This window comes from Dasypus novemcinctus, chromosome 15 (assembly GCF_030445035.2).
Source record: "Dasypus novemcinctus isolate mDasNov1 chromosome 15, mDasNov1.1.hap2, whole genome shotgun sequence".
NCBI classification, from domain to species: Eukaryota; Metazoa; Chordata; class Mammalia; order Cingulata; family Dasypodidae; genus Dasypus; species Dasypus novemcinctus.
Window position 1 is genome coordinate 39,764,593 of NC_080687.1, and position 26,682 is coordinate 39,791,274.

At 42.2% G+C, this 26,682-nt stretch overlaps 1 protein-coding gene across 2 annotated transcripts in view; it reads right to left on the reverse strand.

The window, feature by feature from the left end:
- The window catches only part of CLDN10 (claudin 10), a 152,733-nt gene extending 126,818 nt beyond the window's left edge, over positions 1-25,915 (reverse strand). Inside the window, exon 1 of one of the 2 annotated variants that reach the window (XM_004457724.5) lies at positions 25,625-25,915. In XM_004457724.5, coding sequence (XP_004457781.1) covers positions 25,625-25,838 — 214 coding nt within the window. In that variant the 5' untranslated portion in view covers positions 25,839-25,915. The remainder of the gene's footprint in view (positions 1-25,624) is intronic. The other variant, XM_058276500.2, reaches the window with a different exon arrangement.
- Positions 25,916-26,682: the final 767 nt, after the last annotated feature.

The following is a 26,682-nucleotide window of genomic DNA, read 5'->3' on the forward strand; positions in this document are numbered from 1 at the left end:
CAAAAAAACCACCTCTCATTGGGGAGCAGATGTGGCTAGGTGGAGCATCTGCTTCCCATGTACAAGATCCTGGGTTCATGCCCCAGTACCTCCTAAGCAAAAATTAAAAAAAAAAAAAAAAAAAAGATAATTATTACTCAAGGGTGCAAACTCAAATGGGCTATTAGGCAGAACAATTAAGGGAAATCACAGAGACTATTTAGGGAGAGGTAGGCCTGGAGGGCATGCCTTGTCTAAAAGCATTCATATTCAAATATTTCAGAAACAGCAGCTAACCAAATACAGAAGTTCTGAAGGTTTACAACCTCTGATTAGTGGAACAAGAATAGATTAGGTAATTTTCTTTTTATGGATGAACCACACATTTTCCTTCCAGTCAGGTAAGAACCTTGCCCGAACTCAACCGGTAAATTACAGCACCCAAGGTGCTTTTCTTTTCCCTATTTCCTGTTGCTTTTAGCTCTCTTCACAAATTCTTCTTCCCTTTTTCCCCAGATAAAACACAGCTGCTATTTAGGATGGTACTTACCATTCCTTTTTTAAAAACTTTTGGCCTGCTTTTCAAAGCACTTATTGTCTCAAACATGTTCTTTTCTTCCGGTCTACAAGCTGACGCCTCTGCCAACTGGTCACCAGGCCCTGATAGCTCCTTCTTGGCTTCCGTCTTCTGAGATGAAGCCTCCTTTGCAAAGGGGTGTGTTTGATGGAAACTTAGTCAGCCCTGATTGCTACCATCCTACTCATTCCCAGCCTCTTCCCTTCCTTTAACACCAAAGCCTTTGCCTTTCTGAAAGTTAGTTACTCCTGAAAAAAATCTAGAGAATCGTCAAATAAAACCAATTTTGGTTTTAATAAATGCAAACATATTTCTCTACTGGTGAATGAACAAAATATGTGCAAGTGACTATGGAAGTTGTAATCTGAAAATGACTTAAAGGATAATTTTTTGAAGAGATAACATTTTGACTCTCCTACAAATATAAAATGACCACCACAAATGAGTTGTTTATTATTAATTATCATTAATTCACGAGGGAACCAGTAAATTAGTACAACTGGTTCAAGTGAGGATTTGAACTACAGAGAGGAATAGTCTCAATCTAACAAAATTCTTTCACATTGCCCTGAACAGGAGTCATTTGTATTGTTGTAGAAGACGAGAGAGGTTCAGTTATTTGCAGATAGAAAGGCCAGGACTCAGGAATGATTTGGGGAAGGAAAAAATGATTTATTGACAACCGGCCGGACTCACGAACTTTCTGTTTCAAACCGAGCCCTGAACAAGATTTCTGAGTTCCTTTTATACAGAGAGGAAGGGCCAAATTGTTCTTTGCTTCAGTGCTCAATAGGCTTGAATTAGCATATATCGTCCAATCCTAGGTAAGCCTTTAGCATGGACTTCATACATTCTAGATAAGCGTTTAGCACATTTGGTTTGCATTTTCCCTGAATATTTAAAGTTTACAGAGTTTACATTGCTAAACTGTTTTTCTGGGACCAGAGTCGTTGCCATGGTCACCAAGGGCAGGGCTGCAGCCCCTCACTGTCCCACACCCACAGGTCAGGACACATACAGTTTAAGAAGAGACGAACAGCCTCCCACCCATAGCCCACATCAGTATTACTATCAGTCTTTTACAAGTTAGCTTCTATCTCAACAGAGCTTTAAAATAGTCCAGTGAAAGACAAAGGTGCTCACTGCTCTGGGATAAAATAATCCAATATAGCATCATAATCCATCATTCCATTGAAAAACATATTCTGTAACCTCTTTTATCCTTTCAAATTCTTCCGCAATTTCCCCCCGAAGGGTAATTATTTTGTTAACATTGCTCCATTTCATCCCACTATACCTTGCTTCTCCCAATTAAAAAAAAAAAATCCCTAGGCATGGGTAAATGCTCTCCATGTATATTATGGACTATGTAAATATGTTTGGAAGGCGGTAACCATTTAACAAGGATATGGAGAAAAAAAGGGAGAGACTAGAAACGGAGTTTAAATGCTGCATGTATGCAAAGTGTTTTAGGAAGAGCAGGTTTCTGCTGTTCTCTAGCTCCCTGAAGACACAGAGCTAAAGCATTTTCATGGTTGCTGGAATGGTCAGTTTTTAATTAAAAAGCAGAGTTATCTCATCAGGAATTTGGTTTAGGAAGCTGAAGTGTGTTTTCTTTGTTTTGTTTTGTTTTTCCTGGAATAATTTGTATCTCCAAGGGAACTCTGGGCTTCGAAACCCATTAATATGTCAGGAAAATAGTTATGCTAATGATAATGAAGCACAGTAAGGAGCAGTGGAAAGAATCCTAGAGTTCTGGAGAGCTGACCATGGAACAATAAAAGCAAAATAATTTGGGCTTGAGAGTGAGCAGGAATCAAAAGCCAAGGAAAAATGTAAAGTGACTTATAGCATACACAAAAGCCCTAAGAAGCATTCTCTTGAATGACTCCAAAAATATGTGGAGCGGTGTGGAATAGAAGTAATGAAGTATTTTAGCTGAACTTATTCAATCAAGGCCAAGCAGAATGTTAGAGGAACAACATTTATGCAGTGGGCATCTATTCAGCTCTTGTCTCCTCTCTTAATGTTTGCAGTGATGACCCCAATTCTTTACTTCTCTTTGTAAGCAAGCCCTTTGCCACTTGACTTTGCAGATCCTCCCATCAAAAGGAAGAGTATATTTTTCTCCACCTCAACTCTCTGTTCAGTGGTGTGGCTTGCTTTGGCTAAGGGACTGTCTGCAGATACAATACAAGAAGAGGTTTACAAGACCACTTGTGTGATTAGATTTGTCCTGCTGTGCATTTGCCATGCAAATGATGTGCTCAGGACAACCTATTGGATCTAGGAAGTTGAAAGATAAAGCAGAGCCAAGTCACCCTAGCCAAGCCATCTGAGGTCACCCAAACCCTGGCAAATTCCCAAATGTATGTGTGAACCCAGCTAAGATCAGCTGAGTCACCCAGATGGGTCCAGCCTAGATTGGCTAACCCTCACAGATGTGAGATGGGTGAAAGTTTACTGCTGGTGGCCATGGGGCTCTATGGTTGTTCATGACATTGCAATTTTCTGACAGTAGCTAGCTCATATGCCAACACATTTTCACTGGATCCTTATGAAATGAGATATATCTCTGTGGATGAACCCACTTTCATAGCTGAGTCAGCTTTGCATGTTTTGGTTATCCATGGGCTTATCAGGATGGTGGGAAGTACATCCTGGAGAAGGGTCAGAGACCATAACTACAAATCCAGGTTGCCCTTTGTTTGGAAGGGATCCTTGTTTGGAAGTTCTCCATGCCAGGCCAGTGACATCTTAAGGGAAACTGAGGGCTAGAAAATTATGTCTGATAACTGGAAGGAATTGAGGTCATTTCTAGCCAGAGTATTTGATAGTAGGGAGTAGAACAAACAGTGGTAGAAATAGCAAGTCTCCCTATGTCAGTGTGTGGTTTCCTGGAGCCTTCTGCCAGTTTTCAGAAATACACAGAGAAGAGGATACTCTTTGCTTTGGTTCTTCCTGAGCTTATACACATCTGGCTTCATAGAGAAACAGGATCTATTTGTATACAAATGAACCCTGCAATGTAGAAGAAAGTTGTTGCATCTGCAGCAGATTTTGTAAGCTTGTGAAATATAAAGATTTAATAAATATTTTTTGAGCATTTGTTTAAGTTAGAAACTGGACTCATGTCCCGGGATGCAGTGACTAGGAATCAGACCTGCCATTAGATTCCAGTTTTAAGACATAGTCTGTTTCCTTAAGAAGCAGGCAAAAGCCTAAATGACAACAATAGGTGTGGACACAAGGTAGGTACAATAAAATGCTCCTGGAAGACAACACAAAGGCTGTGGGGCCATGACAAAGCAAGGGCGTGGTTTTGTAGGGCAACATGATGGTTTGGAACTTATTCTGTTTCAGGCCTGCTAGGATCTCCACTTATATGTATGTAGGTCATCTACATCTTTCTCCTTTCTCATTTCTGTTTCAATCCTGCTTTTAAATTTTTTTAAAGGTTTATTTTGTTTGTTTATCCCCCCCACCCCTTGCTGTTTATGCTCACTGTGTGCTCTCTGTGTTCATTCGCTGTGTTTTCTTTCTTTTTTTTTTTTTTAAAGATTTATTTATTTATTTAATTTCCCCCCCTCTCCTGGTTGTCTGTTCTTGGTGTCTATTTGTTGCATCTTGTTTCTTTGTCTGCTTTTGTTTCTTTGTCCGCTTCTGTTGTCGTCAGCGGCACAGGAAGTGTGGGCGGCGCCATTCCTGGGCAGGCTGCACTTTCTTTTCACGCTGGGCGGCTTTCCTCACGGGCGCACTCCTTGCGCGTGGGGGCTCCCCCACGTGGGGGACACCCTTGCATGGCACGGCACTCCTTGCACGCATCAGCACTGCGCATGGCCAGCTCCACAAGGGTCGAGGAGGCCTGGGGTTTGAACCGCGGACCTCCCATATGGTAGACGGACGCCCTAACCACTGGGCCAAAGTCCGTTTCCCTCGCTGTGTTTTCTGTGTCTGCTTGTCTTCTCTTTAGGAGGCACTGGGAACTGATCCAGGGACCTTCCGATGTAGGAGAGAGACATGCAATCACTTAAGCCACCTCAGCTCCCTGGTTTGTTGTGTCTCTCATTGTCTTTTCCTCTGTGTCTCTTTTTTGTTGTTGTTGCACCATCTTGTTGTGTCAGCTCTCTGCACAGGCCAGCTCTCCACATGGGCCAGCTCGCCTTCACCAGGAGGCCCTGGGAATATATATATTAGATGGGAACCCAATCTGCTGAGCCATGTCTGCTTCCTCTGCTTTTAAATTTAAATCTTCCTCAAAAAAAAAGAAAAGATAACTTCTTTTCCCTTAATCTGTCCCACAGATGAAAGTACTTTACACAAAGAAAAGCTTAAGAGGTATTTGTTGAATGAATGAAAGAAAGAATGAATGGATGGGTGGATGAATATTCAGAGGCTTTTGAACAGAAGCTTTACCTGTGCTCATAGGAGGTGCTTAGAACAAAACCTAGAGGGTTAGAAAAATGGGGTGGGTTGGAAGATGTTGTGGACAAGGAAATGATATAAGAGGTAAGAAAGAAGATTTAGCAGAACCTGCAGATAAGTTGGATTTGGGGAGGCAAGGAGAAGGAGTAAAGATAGCTAGATGATCTCCTTGGTGTGCAGATAGCAAATGTAATTTTATATCGAAAGGATAGAAATTAAAGTTTAACCCCAGATGACATGCAATTTTATGGCTCGTAAATGAATCTAAATGAAATTCTCTTCCAGCTTGTTTACACTAGTCTCTGGCCTGAACAGTTATTTTTATTGTATTAAGTGGCATCTGTTTTCACCATCAAACCAAAGACTTTCTGCTAAGTCATCTTGAAATCTAACTTGCACAACAAGTTGTTTCGTAATTACATTAAAATTGCAGGATGTTTTGGATTAGAGGAATCTTCCTTCAACCAGACCTGAGGTTAGTAAGAGAGTGTGACCTGTCTGGGATAGAAGTTCCTCATCCAAAACATCCGGAACATTTTACTGGATTAATTTGCAACTCACTGAGATTTTTTGGTTCAATTTGCTAAAGGCTTTCTGTCTGTTTTCATTTCTCTTTTCAATTCAGGCCAATATGCATTTTTTAAATTCAACTCTCTTATTGAAAATGATATAAGAATTATTACTGAATCCAAAGAATAAAGAAAATGGCAGATAGAATGCAAGGAGAGGAAGAAAAGTAATAAGTGACTAAATAAGTTCATTCATGAATAAATTCTTTATTCATGAATCAATAAATTCATTCATCCAAAAAATGACTTAAGGAGCCCTTATTTTTACCATGCACTATGTTAGTAAATACTGTGTAATGTAGATAGAAGGATAAGTCACTGTTCATGGTCTCTAGGAACTTAGAAAACAGTTTATATTTTTATTTTAAAAATTGCCTTTGGACAGTTCAAGTTCAATTTATGTTGGTATTCTAATCCAAAAAAATTTCATAAAGAAATAAACCATGAACAATTTCCTTATACCTCTATAATGTTGAACATTCTGTAGGAAAAGGCTAACAAAATCACAGTTTCACTGGATAGGATATGTTAGAAGGACTGAGCCCTGTGGCCCCTAGCCAGTGGGCTGCAGAAAGAGAATTTTAAAACTTTATTTTTCCACTAATGCCTGCAGGAAATAATCATTAGTATACTATATCAGGTGCACTTTTTAATCTTTGAGCATTGTTCTGAGCTTATGTAGCATTACAAAAGAATTGTCTTTAGCAAGAAACTGTTTTCTAAGTAGGATCAAAAGTTCGCTTAGTTCTGAAATATATTTAGAAAATTTCCATTTAATTCAAGCCCCAATCTTGGATCCTTGTCTGCCAAACTACAGTTCTTCAAGATCCAATGAAACAGAGTGTAGAATACAAGAGAAAAGCCTTGCGTGAGTGTTACTAAAAAGGCTGGAACTTAAGTTCCATGAGGGCAAGGCCTTTATCTTGTTTTGTTTTGTTTGCTATGTCCTCAGTGCCTACAACAATGCACATAGCAGGCACCCAGTAGATATCTGTAGAACGAATAAGAGAACAGTTCCTCCTGTAATGGCTAAAAGATATGTTGTATCTGGTGCTAAAGACTGAAGAAAGAGAACTTACTTGCCGCATCAGTAATGCTAGTGATCCCTGGCTCCCTCTAAGGCTCTCCATCCATCCATCCATCCATCCATCCATCCATCCATCCATCCATCCATCCTCCCGTCTTCTTGAAATGAAAACCTTTTATTTCACTGGCACTGTGATCCTTGTTGAGATTATACAGATGACAAAAGTAAAGTACCAGCTAGCAAAGAGTCCAGAATCTCAATCCTAAGAGAGGATTCTGAGGACAGATAAGAAGGGAAGGGAACTGACTTACCCGAAATATGAAAAATAGAACAAGCAGGGCTTCTAGATAGGGTGGAATTACAGAGAACAATATGAAGTAAGGTAAATTGTGACAAAGGTAGACTGTCCATCAGAGAAAAGGACAAGGGATGGGGAGGTCTAATTGTACTCCCCCACTCCCCAGACTTGAAGACCACGAGTAAGATCAAATTCCATGCCATCGGAAGCTAGTGTGCAAGGGGAGAAATGAAACAAATGTTGAGGTGATAGTGAGATGCAAAGGATTGTGAGGTTGGAACCATAAGAACAGTCCAATAACCTATAAGGAAAGTTCAAAGAAGAAAACATTTCCTCTCCTGCATACTTCCTCCCTCCCCCAACATTATAATATCATGTCTGATATGTGTAAGATGCCATAGGGGAAACAAAGGCAATTAGAATTTGGAGCCTGCCCTCCTGGACCCTATGTTCTAGCAGGGGAGGTACAGCATGATCACCAGTAACCAGCCGTGTGACGAAGCTGGCTTGCCCTGGCTAGTACTAGCTCTGATTATCAATTGCTAAATTTTCCAAACTTTCGCTTATCAGTTTTTAAACATAGCCGTTATTAAAAATAAAGCATGTAAACTTAATCAGATAAACAGTATTAAAAACAAAGGAAATTCATACTCAAAACTCATGACTTACTAAATTATCTATGCTTTTGAGGTTTTGATAGCTATGGTGTCTCTAGAAAGGTGTGCTACTGTGCATTTCTTCCTCACTCTGCGTTCAGCGAGATCATGTTAGTAATTTGCAGCATGGTAGGAGTATTTACCGCAGAAATTGGCATCAACAACAAATCAATATGTGGTTTATTGTTTTTTGATTGTCTAGACTTAAGAAAAAGTGATGGAGAAAACGTTAGACATGCAAATTAAACTTAAAAGTATGTTATGTCTATAGCATTGCATTGTGAAGAGGTAAAAAATTTGAAAAAATGTTCCTCCAATATTCAAAACTATCATCTGACTCAGCAAAAAAGTTGCTCATGTCATTGACTAATGAGTGATGTTCTGACACACTTCTTCATTGTTTTACTTTCATGGGACTTGTTAAGCATCACCCACCAATCGTGTCAGAACTACACAAATTCATCAGTTACAACCATTAGCTGGCCATGGATACAAAGTTCAGCAAAAATCAGCAAATGCATTCTGTGAGAATCAATTGTCTACAAGAAATTTATGATAAATAATATTGTATATTTTATCATTATTTATAATTGTGTGAGATGCATTGATTATGTCAGTAAAATTATTTATGTAAACAGTAAAGTAAAACTTATGTATGCATATATATATACCTGTAAATTTGCATATACATCCATATATACACATACATGTATGTTCTTACAGATACATGTACTTTTTTTGGGAAAACTGGTTAAGTATAAAACTTGAAACCCTAATACAGGTTGAAAGTAATCAATGCCATAAAGTAGTTGCACAGAGTTATGAGAACTGGGGAGGGGCATTTCCTAGGAGATGGAGGGTAGCCATCATAGGGCAGTATCATGGAGAGGATGAGAACCCAGGGAGGCCAGAGGCAGAAGAAATCACGGGAACATTTTGTTCTTTGAAGACCCATAGCTTTGTTTGGAGGGAGGACAGAGGTGGCTTTCTACAACTAATGATGGAGCTTCTTGAGGCTGTCACCGTGCTCTACTCCCTGGGAGTCAGAATGAGGCACAGGTTCTGGAGAACCACAAAAAGGACTTTAAAACATGTGGGATTGAAGCCGGCTAGTAAGAGAGAGAATCAATAGATGGATCTGGAACCTGGCAAAGAGTCCATGTGGACATCAAAAACCCCAAGATGACATGGGAAGACCCTCCCCAAGATTCTGCCCTGTAGTATAGGATTTCCTCCGGAAGCCAGGAGAAGCCCCAGATATTCCCCAAGGACTTTATCATTGGGCCCTCCTGGGGGACTGATGGGGGGGGGGGGTGATAGTCAATCAAAACAGCAAACAGCTTGAATTCCTCTCCTGCCATTAGCAAAGGGGTGGAATAATTCACAGGTCGAAAAGCAGGCGCGAGGCCTGAATTTGCTCTCTTGCCTTTGGACCCCTGTTCTTGCCTTCTTGCGCCCTACTTTTGCCATTTTTCCTCTGCCAGGATGGCCAGGCAAGTAAAACCTGGGCATTTATAATCTATAATGAGGAATTGTAGTCTGTAAATCAGCCCACTTTATCACTTTTCAGCCCCTTCCTCTCTACCTGGGACCTGTGATCTGTTATTTTCTCCCATTTCTCTTCCCTCCCTACCTTAATAAATTACTGGCCTAATTTCAAGATGTGCTCTTGAAATTCATTTCTGCAGCATAGTCAAGAACCTAGACAAAATCCGGTAACAGGATGAACCTGGGAATTATCGCAGCTTCCATAAATAGGGATATTCATCTCTTGCTGTGGCCTAGGTTTGTGCTGTGTAGGGTGAACTAACTGTGGAGAGAAGGGAAAAGTCTTACTGGCAGAAATAATCACTTAGCCAGGGATTTCTGTAAAAGACATATTTGGCTGGACTTGCAGGGCTGAAATTCAGACTTTTGTGGGGGGGTATGGAATTAGGCCCCACCCCTTCCCCAAAATACCCTTTTGCATTTAAAAATCATAAGCTCCCTATAGAGTTGGACAGCATCTCTGCCCTCCATGCCTATTCAAATGCATGAACGTTAATATGTCAAGGAGTTTTATGAAAGGTATTAGGACCCTAACACCTCCCATACACACATACCCATACACACACATACACACACACTCCTTTCTTCCTCCCATACTCTCACACCACCCCCCACTACTACCATCCCCACTGAACTTCAAAGATATTTGCTGAGGCCAGAAAGTAGGAAGGATAACACTTTCCTTCCCACCCTGCAGTCAACCCCATCAAAGCTGGGAGAGATGGAAGGGGAGACTGGACGAGTGATCTGGACTTAGCATCAAGCCTTGTTTAAAACATTGGAAAGGAGTCTACAGCCATACCACCCTGAATGTGCCTGAGATCGTCTGATCTCAGAAGCTAAGCAGGGTCAGGCCTGGTTAGTACTTGGAAGGGAGAAAACATTGGAAAGGAGTGCAAGGCTGGAACCCACTGGGTTCCTGGACACGAAATATATTTTGGACTTAGCAGCCCCTCCTCGAATTGAAACTGCTACCACCCTTGGGACCCTTGGGGAAAGTGTATCTGCCACTAACACAGTGAGGAAAGGAGGGAAGGAGTGGGAGTGGCTGTCAGGCCAGTGGTGGGATGTGACCGGGAAGGAACAGTGGTGGGGCTGGAATTTTTCACAGTACCAGCTTATGCACAGCAATATCATCGGAAGGGATTTGGCTAGGGAGCTTTTCTAGAAGATGTATCTACATAGAAAACATACAGTTTTTACTCAGATTATGTGTTTATTTATAGGAAAGGCTGATGGAGTTTGAGGGTGAAGTTGGGAGGGACTAGAGCTAGCCTTGTTGAGAAGAGTCTGGGTTCTTTTCTGCAGATAATAGGTAGGTGATAAAGAGATAATTACAAGCACTGCTAGGAAGGCTGAGAGGCATCTAGGAAGGGGATCCCTGGAAAAGTTGGAAGTTTCTACCTGGATCCCATTCGACATGGGTCATAAAAGTAAAAGTGATTACATTTGTCTCCATAGGCTAGTATAGTGTATAATGTAACTTTTACATGTAGGGAAACAATATAGCATATATAAAAGAGATGAAAAAGTAAAAATCATCACATGCTGATTAAGAGTCAAGATCTATAAATAGGAAAAAAGGATCTGAAAATTTAAGTTAATAATAAAAAGGAATTGCAATTATTGAAGAAGTTTAAGGAACAGAGAAAATCCTAACAGGAAAAATAATTCAAGAAGGAAATAACTTATTGGTAAGAAATGATTTCTACCTCTCATCCCAACCATTTTAGTTAAAATAAAGTAAAACACATGAAAGAGCAACTATTTCCAAAGCAATCATCCCCAGACATGGTTGTAATATAGATAACCTAAATGGTACTAGGCTATCTCAAGAAGGTTATGGCTCATAATTTAGTCTGCTTTCAGCGAATGGCACTTTCTGTTTACCTTGCACTTTTTGCCAAGCTGCTCATAACATTCAAAAACTTGAGCCCTCATAGAAATCTTCACGCAGCCAAGCCAATCTTCTGAATCCAGCAGATGAGAACCTGGAGAGCTCTGTTTAGTGCTGACCAGGGTCGCGCATAGCTGGATGATTTATGGACAAGATCAACCATCACATCCATATCACAAAGTCATTAATTACCCGGAGAGGAGCTCAGCCCAGAATTACTCCGAGGATAGAAAGTCCTCAAAGAGTGGGTCTGTTTGAATAATCAAAGTAGTCAGAGTCATTTAAAAAAATCACCTCCTAATTTCTCAGCTGTATCTTTCACATACAGGGTTGTTTTCTTCTGCTTACAGGGAATGTATGATTCCTCAGAACATTAGCATCTGGATGAAAGGACCAGTTGTGTGCTCAGAAGGAGGGAGAACAAGAGCAGGGAGAAGCCTGGGGGTCAGGAAAATGTCCCAAATTTCAAGAGCACATTTCAGAAATTGCCATTGGTAAGCTTAGGAGCAAAACCTAGATAAATTCTAAATAGATTAGTAAAGACTTGGATTTTCAACCCATAGATAAGAGGTTCCCACTGAGAGCCAGCATGACTCCCTACAAGTAAAATATGCCCATGAGACTCATTTTCTCTTTTGATGTGCTTACTAGGGTGTTTCCTCTATCATGATATGCTTTTACACAAGAAGGAGAAATGAAGGCCGGGTAACGATCCAAGTAAGATAAGTATGCAGATGATTCAGTGATGGCGCCAAGGAAAGTGAACCAGGAAAACATCTCTGAGTCCCACCCACAGTCTTGCCCTTGATTCCATTCATTCAATTCAACAAATGGTTAGTCACTAAGTCAACACACACTGATAAAGCATGTATTTGAGCAGAGAACTGTTCTAGCCAAGGGGTAGAAAGACATTTTTAAATCCCTGTCCTGACATTTTTAAATCCCTGTCCTTGTGGAGTTTATAATTTAATATTGGGGGAAGGACAAGTACCTAAGTAACCATGATACAAGCCAGAGTCACAAAAATCACAATGGGGAAGGTACCAAGTGTCCTGGGGCATCAGTGAAGGGAAGGCTGCCATCTGGTTGGAAGATCACAAAGGGCTCTGCAGGGAAGGTGGCGTTTGAAGGAAGAGAGAGAGGGGAAGGCACTGGGGTCAGCGGGAGCAGCGGGAGCAGAGGCCAAAGCATTGGGCAAAGGTAAGCACAGAGTCCATTGACTTGGGAAGGGGAGACTAAAAAGCAGTCAAGACAACTTGGTGCATCCTTCCTGTTAGGGGTTGGCTCTCAGTTGGGTAGGCCATGGGGAGTCTTTGATGAATGGGCAGCAGAGGGTTTGAGCTCTGGAGTCAGACAGGCCAGTCTTTGAATCCTGCCATGGCTGCTACTTTAGCCATGAAACCAAAGAAGTTATATAACTTCTGTAAGCACTAGCTGCCTCCTTACAACATCCTCAGGATTATAGTATCCTGAAAGGTCGCTCTGGGGAGTAAATGAGATTATATATAAAGCCATGCCTGGCATGGAGTAAATGCTTCTAAATGCAGTGGTTTTACATTTTATTATAAAGTCCAGAAATAAGCTGGAAGAAGCTCTGCCTTAGGAAGTTTTATCTGGCAGTATTTTTGTAGCCTTGAGTACATCAAGTAGAAGAAAAAAATTTTTTTCTTTCTAATATCTGATCTGAATCTAGCGTGGAAGGGAAAGGCTAGAGGCTGAGCCCAGGTAGAGGCATGCCAAAGCCTGCGTGAGAGACCAGGCAAACCTCCCCGCGGGGCAGACAGGAAGGCGCAGCGGGCAGGTTCTACGGGGTGTGGATTCTGAAGAAGCAGTCAGCGTGCAGGTTTCCAGCCTGCTTGACCGGGTGCATGATGGTGCCCTCCAAAGACGCAGGAAAGTCAGGAGGAGGCTGTGAGGAAGCTACAAAGCCATAGATGGCGCTGGAAAGAAGGGAGGAGCAGTGAAGCAGGCACAGGAATGGACAGACTGGGACGAACAAAGAGGAGAAAAATGTGCGGTCGTAGGAGCAGAGGTGGGGTGGGAGGTGTCCTAACCTCGACGAGAGACCACTTGGAACATGCAGAAGGTCTTGAGGTGATGGGAAACCTGGGGATTAACTGGTACAAGCATGAGCACATTGGATTTCAAGATTTAAAGCGGTTTCCAGAGGCTATAGTTGTCGGTTGGAACAAGCAACAATAATAGCTAACTCCTCCTGTATTAGCTTGTTTACTCTTTCTCTTTCTCACAAGGGAGAGAGTATTATTATCCTCATTTTACCGATAAGGAAGCAAAAACACAGACAGGTTAAGCGACTAGGCCAAGGACACACAGCTAATAAATGATTTAAAATGACATGGTTGTGATGCACAGACATTTTAAATCCAGTTTGGCATATTTACAATGTGCTGGACACCAGATTTCACCCAAGGGAATACTTAGGAAGCTGGGAGCCCTGGAAAGAGGTGAGACGATTTAAAAGATATCCTAGTATGAAGGTAGGGTGGAAGGTCATTTCTAGGCGCTCCGTAGGCCTGTGACTGGCACTTGAGGAAAAGGCAATACATTTTCTCTGCTGACCCCTGCCCCAATATGAATTACTTCTTAGGATGGCACTGAGGAGCAGGAGACCTTCAGCTGCCCAGAGGGTCCACATTGCTATATAAACCTTCATCTCTAAGCCTGTCCTTCCCTCTGATGATGGCTGTTGAGTGTGATGTGTACGAGGTTTCTGCATCGTGAGTGCTCTGTGTGTGTACATAATTAGTCGTGGAGCCTGCATCGCTGTATGTGGGTCTTTGTGTGTGGTGCCTGCCTGGGGCCTGTGGGCCTGTGTGCAGCTGTGTCAGCATGTGGGCGTGGATAGTACGTATTTGATGACCGTATGGTAAGTGTGTATGTCGCCTGCGTGGGGAATGTGAGTCTGTGCGTGTGGTGCCTGCAGGGTGAGTGTGTGGAGAGCCGGCATAGTGAATGTGGGTCTTTGTGTGTCGATGTGTGTGTGTGTGGTGACTGTATGGTGAGTGTGTGTGTGATGTGAGCTTGTGTGTGTGTGTCCTTAGCTGTAGAACCTGCATGCAGTGCAGGGGTACCTGTGTGCACACGTGCATGCGTTGCGAGCCCTCGAGTGTGAATTTACTTTATTGTTCTACACGGAGCTGGAGCAAAGGCTGGACGGCGCTCCACCCCAGGCACAGGCAGAGCCCTCCGCGCCACTCCCAGCCGGGCCACTGGTGGCACAGGAGGCAGAGGCTGAAACAGCGTGGCCCCAGAGAGGCTACATGACTGCACCCCCAGCAACCAGCACGGCTCCCCAGAATGACAGCTTTGGAGCTGCAGCTGGAAGGGGAAGATTCCTGGGGAGGGTGCTCTCTCAGTGCTGTCACTTGCACCCCCCGACCTGAATCTGGGGGAGTCCCTAGGGTCACATGGGTATTTGTCCGGATGGTGCAAATGGATTCCAGACCATCAATAACAGAGTCTGCAGGCTCCTCTTTGTATCTCCATCTCCTGCCAAGGGCGTGGCTGGCTGTTTCCCTTCCCATTTGCCAACTTGGCAGTGGATGGGATTCCTGCCTCGCACTCTCCTACCCCCTTCACATTTCCTCCCAGATTCTCACGGCTTGGAGGCAGGCTCCAATAGTCCTTCCCACGCGAGGGTGGAAGAAGAGCAAGTGGCAGTGAGGGAAAAGCAGGGTGGGCCAAGGAAATGGGCCACAGATCAGGTAGCTGAGTCGTGTCTGGAGCTCAGAGCGCAGAGCAGGCATTGGGTCAGCAGGCAGGCTAGAATTAGGGGACAGGGCGGTCATAAGACAGATCTGCTGCTGGGCACCCAGTCATCAGTCGACAGGGCCAAGTGAGAGGGCTGAGGTCCAGGTGTGAACAGGAGACCGGGCATCAGCTGGTTTCCAGGAACTGGGTGACTGAAACAAAGCGAAGAGAGCACGGAACCAAGGCAGTGGGAAGGAAGGGTCTCGACCTGCAGCACGGGTCAGCTTAGTGTGGACATTTCTATGAGTCTTATGGAGCAGGCCCAAGTCCCCAGGTACAACTGGCTCAAGGCCTGCTGGTAGAAATAAATGACTTTCCCTAGTCTGCCCTCCCAGCTACTGCAGGAAGTATTTCTACAGCATTTTTAGCAGGCGATTGTCAGCCTCCTCTGCATGCCTCTAGCCTGTATGTGGTGAGGTAGCCTGTCCCATTCACTGTTGGGCAATTCTGATAGAAACTTCTTATGAATCTCACTCCCTAGTAACCCCTACCCAATGGTACTGCTTGTCTTCTACCCACTCCTTCCACCATATACTTTTCCTTGTTTTCTGAGTGAAACAATTGCTGTGTGAAATTATTTCAAGACATCTCCCCTCCTCTAGACTCAGTGGGTGTGGTTTACATCTACATCTCTTTTAAAATACGGTGCACAGGACCAGAATCATGCAATTTGACCACACAATATTAAAGGGGGCTATTAACCCTCTAATTTTAATATTCTTATGCTTTTAATGGCATCTACTATTACATTAATTTTTGTAGCTGCTATCCTTTACTGTTGGTTTGTATTAAAAGCACAGTTTAAAAAAATCAAAGTCAGTCAAGCTATCCTTTCACAGTCTGTACAATTAATTTTTCAAAGCAAACATTATTTTAAGAATCTGCTGGGAATGGATGTAGCTCAAGCAGTTGAGCAGCAGCTTCTCACATACAAGGTCCCAGTTCAATCCCTGGTACCTGGTACCTCATAAAAATTTAAAAAAAAAAAATCTGATTGCTTGAAATCTTCCTCAATATTGGGAAATCCTTTACTAAACATACATTGGTAACTGCTCTGCAACCAGCTCTCTCTATGCCACTGCCCACCATGTCTCCAGGCTGGAATCCTCAGAGACATCCTTGGCCTTTCTCATTCCCTTTGTTAAATTTTTTTAAAAATTATTTTTTAAAATGTCTCTGCCCTTCCTCCCCCCACCCCTCATTGTCTGCTCTCTGTGTGCATTCGCTGTGTGTTCTTCTATGTCCGTTTGGATTCTTATCAGTGGCACCAGGAATCTATGTCTCTTTTTGTAGCATCATCTTGCTGCGTCAGCTCTCCATGTGTGTGGCCCCACTCCTAGGCTGGCTGCGCTTTTTTCACGCGGGGCAGCTCTCCTTGCAGGGCGCACTCCTTGCGCATGGGGCTCCCCTATGTGGGGGACACCCTGCGTGGTACAGCACTCCTTGTGCACAACAGCACTGCGCGTGGGCCAGCTCACCACATGGGTCAGGAAGAAGCCCTGGGTTTGAACCTTGGACCTCCCATGTGGTAGGCAGATGCTCTGTCAGTTGAGCCAGATCCACTTTCCTCTCATTCCCTTTGAGTCGTCAAGTCACAAAGTCCTTTCAGTTCTACCTCTAAATAGCTTCCTGTCTGCTGCCCTCTTGCTTCAGGTTCTAACCTGAAAGGCTGCCATCTTCCCTCTCCAGTGTATCCTCCCCACAGCTGCCAGGCCTACAGCAGGGGTCAGCTTAGTGTGGACATTTCTGAGTCTCACCGAGCAAGTCCCATCAGGCATTCTCTGCTTACATTGTTTCAGAAGCTTTCCAGCTCCCTCAAGACAAGTCTAATCCCTTCCAAGAGCCAAAAGGTCCCTTTCTAGTGCCCCTTTATCTACATCTGCGGCCCCATCTCTAACGTTCCCTGTGGGTGTCTTTGGTTTCGGCCTTCCTGAACTGCCGGCTGTTCCTCCAATGCTCCTGGCGCCCCCTGCACCCAGGCCTCGGCTGGGCCAGGCATTGCTCTAAATGCCATATGCAAACTAACTCATTTAACTTTCACCACCATCCTCTAAGGTAGATAATCTTATTCCCATTTTACAGATGGGGTGGCTCAAATGTTAAGCTTTTTGCCCAAAGTCATGCTGTTAATAAGTTATAGAGCCGGACGAGTTCCTTAGCCTGAAATGCCCTCACTTTCTTTCTCTTTGGCAAACTTCCACCCCTCTTTCAAGGCAGTTCAAGCACTAGCTTTTCTGGGAAGTCTGCCCACTTCTTGAACTTGAACCTCAGATAGCACTTATCATTCTGGGCTAATTATCTGCTAAATGGTTGTCTCACCCTAAGCAGAACATCCTATTCCTCACTGAGCCCAGAACCTGGTTTTGTGCCAGGAGTTTAATTTATGCTTTTTATAAAGGAACACATTAATGAATAAATGAATTACCTACTGATGGGTCCCTTTTGAAGCTGTATTATAGCATCATAACAATTTGTCAAATCATCGACATTTGGTAATCAATTCTTCCAATAATACACTATACAAAAATCTGGCAAAAGCTTAGAGGTAGGCCAGCTGGCTCCTGAAAATCAACTCAATTATCTCAAGTTCATTTAAGAGTTACTTAGCTCTCCGAAATGCTCTGAGATTATCTAAACATGCACTGAGGCAGAAAGTTTTACAATTACTAAGCCTGGCCTACTGTTTGCTCAGAATATGTCCTTGGAATAAGTCTCCTTCAGGATGAGGCTGAGTAGATGGTGAGTGGGTAATGGATTCTGTGCTGGGGAGACAATGGAGCCAACTTACTCCATACATGGTCAGATGGACAATGAGCAAAGAGAGGAACAATGAACCCTGTGAAAAATAAACCTGAACTTCTCTACACAAAATATTTACCAGGAGAAAACAGTGAAGATCAGATGAGCATGGGAAGGAGAGGTGCAACACCAAAACTCTTGCCTTGCTGACCTACCTATCAACAAACCAAGAGATCTAACATCCATACTAGTCTATTTCATATAATAGGATTCTTTTACTTAATCTTCCCCATGAACTTTTAAAGGATGTAACTAGATATCATCTTTGTCCTCCTCCTCCTCATTATTATCATACAGATAAGAAAGGGAAACAGAGAGAGTAACTGTGGGTGACTTGTCCAAGGTCACACAGACAAAAAAATCAGTGGCAGAGCTGGGTACAAAATGCTGACCATTTCCCCCAAAATCTGTAGAAGACCAGACAAAATTATAGATATGTTCCCCTGGGAGCCTCAGTTTTGCTTTGTGTTTAAAAGGAAGACTAAATAATACCTATTTTTAGATAAATATGATAGTGTATGTGAAAGCACTTTATAAAATGTAAAGTATAGGGAAGCAGACTTGGCTCAATGGATAGAGTGTCTGCTTACCACATGGGAGGTCCGTGGTTCAAACCCAGAACCTCCTTGACCTGTGTGGAGCTGGCCCACGTGCAGTGCTGATGCATGCAAGGAGTGCCCTGCCACGCAGGGGTGTCCCCCACGTAGGGAAGCCCCACGTGCAAGGAGTGCTCCCAGTAAGGAAAGCCGGCCAGCATGAAAGAAAGTCCAGCGTGCCCAGGAGTGGCACCACACACACAGAGAGCTGATGCAGCAAGATGACATAACAAAAAGACACAGAATCCCGGGCCGCTGACAAGAATAGAAGCAGACACAGAAGAACACACAGCGAATGGACACAGAGAACAGACAACTAGGGTGTGGGGTGGGGGAGGGGAGAGAAATAAATAAAAATAAATCTTAAAAAAAAAAATAAGTGTAGCATGCATGCATCTTAAAAATCACCTGAATAGCACTCTCATTTTATATGATCAAGACCTTAATTATCAACATGACAGCTAACTTATTCACATAATAGCTGTTCATTATGTGCCAGAAAGTGCTTTATGTTAGTATTTCACTTAACCCTCAAAACAACCCTATGTGATAAGCATTATATTTTCATCCCATGACAGTTGAGAAGATTGAGTCTCTGAGAGGTTAAATAATTTGCTCACGTTTGAGCTATGCAGAGCTGCCACTCAATACAATGTATTAAAATGTTTGTCACCAAGTTTTCACAGCCTTCAGGACTAGGAATACTAACTAGAGAAGACATTTATCCTTTTTGGCTGCCCAGCATACAAGCACTGCCCCTGGGTTTGGCAGCTCCTTGTCTCCCCCTGTGGAACTCCCAAAAGAGACCACTGCACCCCATTCCCAGCAGTGTAACATGCAAGTGAAGAATAAGGGAGTGGCTCACATCTCTAGAGAGAACCAGAATGCTAAATGCACAGCAGCCTTGTTTTAAGAATAGCAAAATCCTAAGCATAATTCACAACACCACATATATGACAGAGGATGGCCAACAAAGAAACAAGGCATTGCAGGTTTCAGATTTCAGGAAGCATCTAGCACCAAAAAAAAAAAAAAAGCAGCAGCTAGGAGACAAATGGGTGGAGAAGTAATGGCCCCCTCCCTTCTGTTGAGAGGTGAATTTTCAAGGTGTTGGAAGAGACATCCACAGTAATTATTGCTATCATTTAGGATGAGCCTCATTTGTGTCTGGTACTGCATAAGGCATTTTGCCTGTTATCTGTAACAATTTAATCACTTTTAAACAGGTAAGACAATTGATGCTCAGAGAGATTAAGACCCTTGCAAGTGTGACAATTTGAAGTTTTGTGAATCCCAGAAAAGATCATGTTCTTTGAACAAATACATTCCCATGGGTATGGAGCCCTTTGATTGCATTAGATTCAGTTAAGGAACTTTTTGACTAGTTCACTTGATTGGTTCACTTTAGGGCCCTTGACTGGACTACGTCAGGGAGGGGTGACCCAGGTTGGGTCTCCAACCTCTTGCTGGAGTCTTCTATAAACTGAAAGCTGAAAGCAGAGACACAGAGAGAAAGACAGCCTCCATTTTGACTCTGCCATGTGAGAGAAAGGACTGCAGGGAGACAGAGAAACCCCATGACTCTGAGAGAAAGGCCCGAGGCTGGGCTCAGCAGCACAGAGGCCAGGAAAGAGGCCCCTGAGAGGTAGACCATGAGGCAGCTGAAGGCCTAAGAGAAGAGTCTTGCCATGTGCTTGGTCTTGTCATGTGCTTGATCGCCCACAGCAGAGCTCTGGGAGAAAGCCACTCTGCTTTCTGCAGAGTCCCAGAAGGAGACCTGCCATTTTGCCCTGCCATGTGGCAAGAGTCCAGGATCTGCCAGCAGCCAACCTTTGGTGAGAAAGCATCTCTGACGATGCCTTGATTTGGACCTTTTCACGGCTTTGGAAATGTAAGCTTTAATCCTAATAAATTTCCACTATAAAAGCCAAACCATTTCTGGTATTTTGCATCGGCAGCCTTAGCAAAACAAAACAAAAAGTAAAGTGTGAGTCTATCACCCAAGCTCAAGCTCTAAATTGGGATTTCTTAACTTTTAATGTGCATAAGGAGGTACACCTGGTACTTGTTAAAATGCAGATTCTAATTCAGTAGCTGGGGTGGGGCCTAAAAACCTACATGTTCTTCAAGTTCCCAGGTGACCCTGATATTACTGCTCTGTGGGCCACGCTTGAAGAAACAAGTCTCTCAATCTTTGTATAATTGTGCTGCTTCTTGAAAAGTGCTTATTGAATCTCATCAAACAAAATACACATCGCTCTCCGACTCCTAAGCACTATCCTAGGGCCTTCTCCCTGGGCTAAATTTCTTGGTGGCATGAAAGAAGATTCTTTCTGTATATATTAGTTGTTAGAGTTTAACTCTGTGAATGATTTCTTCTTCCATTTATTTGATCAACAAATATCCATTGAATGTCTACCATGAGCACAGTGCTGGGCATGGAGGACACCAGGATAAATAAGGTCCTGGCCTTTAAGAGACGAGCTATTGATGTAGACAAAATGTCCTGAAATGCTTCCCTGAAAGAAAGCCCTGCAGCATACTGACTTAGCATTCCAAGTCCCATCCTGGGCTGCTGTGGCAGATGAGGTCACTCTGGATAGCTCTAGCACCATCTTCACCACCATTAGGCATGGGCCCATTTCACCATTGTGTGTCCCAGTTTTATTAGGACAGAGACAGTTTCACAGTGGCTGATCGTGTGCCGATCCTGCTATGAAAATACAGTTGACCCCTGATGCACTGATTGCATCAGTAAACATATGGAATTGGGCCATTGTTTTTTGGGATGAGGCACATGGAATGTTTCTTAGGCTTCTTTTATTTTTTTTAAAAGATTTTAAAATTTATTTCTCTTCCCTTCCACCCCTTCCAGTTGTTTGCTCTCTGTGTCCATTTGCTGTGTGTTCTTCTGTATCTGCTTGTATTCTTGTCAGTGGCACTGGGAAACTGTCTTTTTTTGTTGCGTCATCTTGCTGTGTCAGTTCTCCGTGTGTGCAGTGCCACTCCTGGACAGGTTGTACTTTTTTCACATGGAGCGGCTCTCCTTACAGGGCACACTCCTCGTGCATGGGCCTCCCCTATGTGGGGTACACCCCTGCGTGGCATGGCACTCCTTGCACGCATCAGCACTGTGCATGGGCCAGCTCACCACACGGGTCAGGAGGCCCTGGGTTTGAACCTTGGACCTCCCATGTGGTAGGCAGATGCTCTATCAGTTGAACCAAATTTGCTTCCCTCTTAGGCTTCCTTTAGGGGGTGAGAATTAGCAAAGATAAACCTTAGATTTTTCTAAATTCTTTTTAATAATTTTATATGCATTTGGAACATTAAGTTTATTTAATGAGATTAAGCTTCAGAAAGTAGCCCAGTTTATGGCATACTAGTTAGGTTCTTAAAGAATGGAAACCTCTGCCCAGATTAAAGGTAAATGCCATCCAATGGTGCTGAAATCTATCAAAAGTATTAATATTTTAAAGTATCTAAAGTTGTTAGTAATTTTCCTTCATGGACATTGTAATTAGTTTGTGTTTATTTATTGTTATTGTTTGAGATTTATCTGCTACTGCTACTTAATAATGGACTAAGACACACATTTCAACTACAAAGAAATCTAAAGTTATGAAATCAGATGATTTGCAGCTGTCCCCTCTATAGGAACAAACACCCAAGAAAATCTTTCCTTTTAGTTGGCGAAGGCCGTTCCTTTACCCTCATGCCTATGGATGGTTGATAAGGGAGTGGGGTGGGGAGGGAAGAGGTGAAGGACTGGGGGAGTGAGAAGAGAAGGCTCACTGTAGACAGCCACACTAGCATTTGGTTTCATTCCGCATAAACCCTGGCACCTTTACTTGGGTCATGTGGTCATTTAAACCACCCAAGTAATTATCTCCACCCGGATGCATGTAGGATTCCAAATCGGAACATAGGAACCAGCCAAGTTATAATAGATAAGGGGAGAAAAAGAAGGGCCTAATCCCATGAGCAATTAGAGTAGAGGAGCCTTTTACAGCTATAATTCTTTGGTGAACTTCTACCGCTACAGGGTAAAGCCTTGTGAAGCTCTTGAATTGAACTTCAGATTGATAGATAATTTAAGGGATGCCTGGAGTCTAGTTCTCTCAATTTCTGCATGAGGAAATTCATGCACAAGGCACAGAGAGTTTGATTGCTGTCATCAAGGTTTCATAGGTAGTTAATAAAAGAACCAGAACTTGAAGCCAAGACGGCTGAATTGTCACTCAGTGATCATCTTTTGTGTTGCCTGAACACTCTTCCTATATCACACCTCAGTTTAGGACACTTCCAGCTTTCCTCCAAAAATACAATTTTGTTCCTTCCACAAACCATCTGTAAGTTTCACCCATTATTTTATTCATTCAGCCATTTTGCAAATATATATCAAACACTTGGATGAGATGCCAAACACTTGGATGAGATGCCAGGAATACAAGCTGAACATAATAGATCAGGCCCTGCACTAAGGTGATTATGATTTAACTTCAAGTCCATTGCTTCCTAGATCCCACCTTCTCCAGCAGAATGAACTGCTTCTCTCACTCTGAGATGCTTTGCTTTCCTAGCTAAACCTCTTCTTTTAACATTTTCATAAGAGGAAAACAAAGCAAAGCCCAACCAAACAGGAAGGAGCCACAGCCTCTAGTGGACATTGAGTCTGAAGAAAGTGAATTGATTGAATCAAGAAGCTCTGGGGGAAGCGGACTTAGCCCAGTGGTTAGGGCGTTGGTCTACCACATGGGAGGTCCGCGGTTCAAACCCCGGGCCTCCTTGACCTGTGTGGAGCTGGCCCATGTGCAGTGCTGATGTGCACAAGGAGTGCCCTGCCACGCACTGGTGTCCCCCGTGTAGGGGAGCCCCACGCGCAAGGAGTGCGCCCCCTAAGGAGAGCTGCCCAGCGCGAAAGAAAGTGCAGCCTGCCCAGGAATGGTGCCGCACACATGGAGAGCTGATTCAGCAAGATGACGCAACAAAAAGAAACACACATTCCCGTGCCAATGACAACAACAGAAGCAGACATAGAAGACGCAGCCAATAGACACAGAGAACAGACAATCGGGGTGGGGGGGATAAATAAATAAATCTTAAAAAAGTTTAAAAAAAGAAGCTCTGGGGCAGCAATGAGGATTGAATCGCAAGTGTCTATGTGTTGTTTTTTGACATTTATTTCACAAAACTGTAGTAAAGGTAGCCTGCATTTTTCACAACTAGAAAGACTCCTTTCACCAGAAGATGCTGGCCTACATAAAATCGTTAAAAGAGTGTAGTCACGATTAATCCAAATAAGTCCCTAAAAATCAGTGGCTAAATTGGGGCATCTAAAAGAGTTAACAGTAAGAAGGTAAGACTCTAGCAATGAAGTTATGTAACCAACAACAACAAAAAAATCCTGGCAACTTAAAAAGGTTTTCTGTTTTTCTTTCTCAGAGAAGGCTTAATCTGGCCTAAGTCTAAGAAGATTTGTCTCAAATTGACAATACAAGCTTAAATAGTTTATTATTTTAAAATGTGATATAACCATTTCCATTCCTTATTGGCTTCTGGGCTCTTTTCTCGACTTTGAATTATTGTGATGTGTGAGAGCCTGTGGGCATAGATTTCCCAGCTCTCTCATTGTCACGCTTTCAAATAGGAAAAAAGGAAAAGCAATCAGATCCAAATTTGTGAGTCCCATTTCCTTTGGAAATATGAATCAGTATTCCTGATGTTAAAAATAGATTTATGCAAGTAAACTGTGTCTTTTATAAAGATTCTGATTTAGGATAAAGAAAGTGGAAAGATCATATTAAAATAATTTGGCATAGTCTAATGGAAGCACTGTCTGTAGACAAGATTCTCGAAGTATCTCTTATTTGCAGGGTACACAGAAAATTTAAAAATATTTTTATTACTAGAGAATTGAGAGGATAAAGATTTAAGGGTGGAAGATTATTTGGACCATCACCAATAGTATTTAATAAAATTTCAAGCTCTGTGTTTGCTAAGATGCTTTTGGGGAAGTAGCTGTTGAGTCATACATAAATCTACCATATTCATTAGCCCACTTTGGAGAGAGATTGAACACATAGTTTTGATAATAACTGGGCTTCATTAAGGAATATAGAATTAAGAGTAATAAGACATCCTTTAAAAAAAAAGAAAAAGATGAATCCAGTAAATAATGAAGAAATTGACTTACCCACATGCCCTATCTTCTGCTTGCTGCCCAGGATAGGAAAAAGCCAAGATGGGCCATGGAGAAAGAACAACCACAAAAGGTGTACAGAGGGATAAGAGAGCTTCCACAACACTCTTATCCTTTGAAAAAAAGATTTCCCTCGTCCTAAGGAAATCTTCTGTAGTAGAAGAAGCAGTTTTGAAACACTCCAAAATAAGTTGAGAGGTTGGGACTGGAGAGACATAACATTGATTCTTCAAATGGACATTTAGGAAAGTACATGTTATTTGAGGCCTTCACTGGGGCATTCAAGCTTGAACATTTCCGTTGATTGTCATTAGAAATCTCCAGGCTTTAACTAAGTATCTCTCTTTATCCTTTGGTTCTCGCTGTAAACTAATGATGTGCATATTTGACACAAAATCCCATAAAACATTATGCTTTAGTAACTTCCTAGTTAAATTTTTATTTCATTTTCTTTACTAGGGCCAAGGTACAGTCTTACCATTTGATTGCAAGAAGTCTATATTTTATGAAAACCAGGAGCAATTTAAAATCAAATAAACCCACTACTTGGTAGAATTTTTAAGGTATAAAATAAACAGAAGATAGTGATTCTTATAATGATGTAAAAGCAAGTAACTGTTTCCCTGAATGTATCCTGAGGTATGAAAATTTCTTTTTTTAGACTTTCCCTCTTTAAGATATATATAATTGTAATAGAGTTTCTAGTTTACATAAAGATGAAAGTTTGTCCACATGTTTAAAAAATAATAAAACCAAGTATCCTAAGGCGAAAGGTCATGGCATTTTTCCTGACTAAACTACTTTTCAAATTTTCTTGCTCCATTATTTAGTAATTAAATTGGTGATAGAAATAAAAGATGGAAACCCCCTTAGAAAATAGAGAATTCCTTCTCATACTCACTGTTGTCCTCTGGGTCATATGCTTCTATCACTTTGAATATATATCTCTAAGGAGTTCAAATCAATGAGAACTTTCCCAACACAGGGTAGATGACCCTTCGAAAGGTTCTCCATGACTCAAAGCAAATTGAAACTGACTTTAAAATAGGCCGGTTACTTCTGCCCTTTCCCTTGGAGTCTCTCATTCCCACTGGGTATTTCTAAAAGATTGTAAAGTTCTTCTGATTTGCCTTTGCCAAATAAATAATTTGATTCTTTCCGCCAACATATATGCCATCCAACCTAGGCAAAGCCTGGCATTTAAATTAAGCACTCAGTTTCTACACAGTAAACAGCCACTTGAGCTTACTTCCACCCCCAAACAAAGCTATTATATTTACCTTCTACTTTGAAGATAGTAAAATGCGGTCGGCAATGGAAAGAACCCAACGCGTTACCTGCACAGTTCATCCACAGACCCTGGTAAACCCAAGTGGCGGTTATCACCGATGATGCCCGGGTGGTTACTTTCCACTCATTGGACACAGTGGCAGCAACAAGAGCTCCGAACCCTCCGACACCAAGCACCAGACCCAGGATCTGTGCCCTGGACATGTCGCTCAGCCTTCTCCAGTGACACAGTCCAGGCAGAGAAGCTTTGGTGGTCTAGGCATGCAGCAGACAGATAACACTTGGACAAATGTTACAGCAGGTTAATGTGGATAGATGACAGTATTTCATGCTCACGTGGCCTGAGGAAGCATAGGAATTAAGGATGAAGTGATTTATCGATGGTGTTTCAGAGACAGCCTAAGATGATCTTTCTAATTTCCGACATGGGTTTCACTGAAATTCTGTAGACGAATTTTAAAGGTTTTGATTTTCGAGATTTTTTTTACCTGGAACCATAGTTAATGCTTAATTTTCTGTTAGCCTGAAGTTTAACGAACCATGCAACTACCAGATATTACAAAGTACAAATTATACAGTAACTGTTAAGTCTTATTTAGCCAATTACTTTGCTTTTGCTGCTTTGAATTTGACATAAATGGAGTCATAATGTAGATATTCTCCTGTAGCCTATTTTTTTGCACAATACATTCATGAGTTATATCCATTTTCAGGTATGCACTATAGTTCATTAAATATTATGGCAAACAGAGTATTTCATTAAATGAACTTACTGTGCTTTATTCATTTTCCTGAAAATGAACATCTGTATTGTTTCCTTCCCCCACCCCAATAAGAATTGGTACTGCTATAAACATTCTTGTGCATTTCTCCTTAGGTATGTGTGTAAGAGTCTCTCCAAGGTATATGCTAGATGCAGAATTGCTAGCATGTAGAAAATGCTTGTCTCAAATTTATATATAATATTAAATTGCTTTCCAAAGTAGTTGTAGCAGTTTATAGTCCCACTAGTAGTGTGTATCTTCTTCTTTTTAAAAAAGAGGTACTG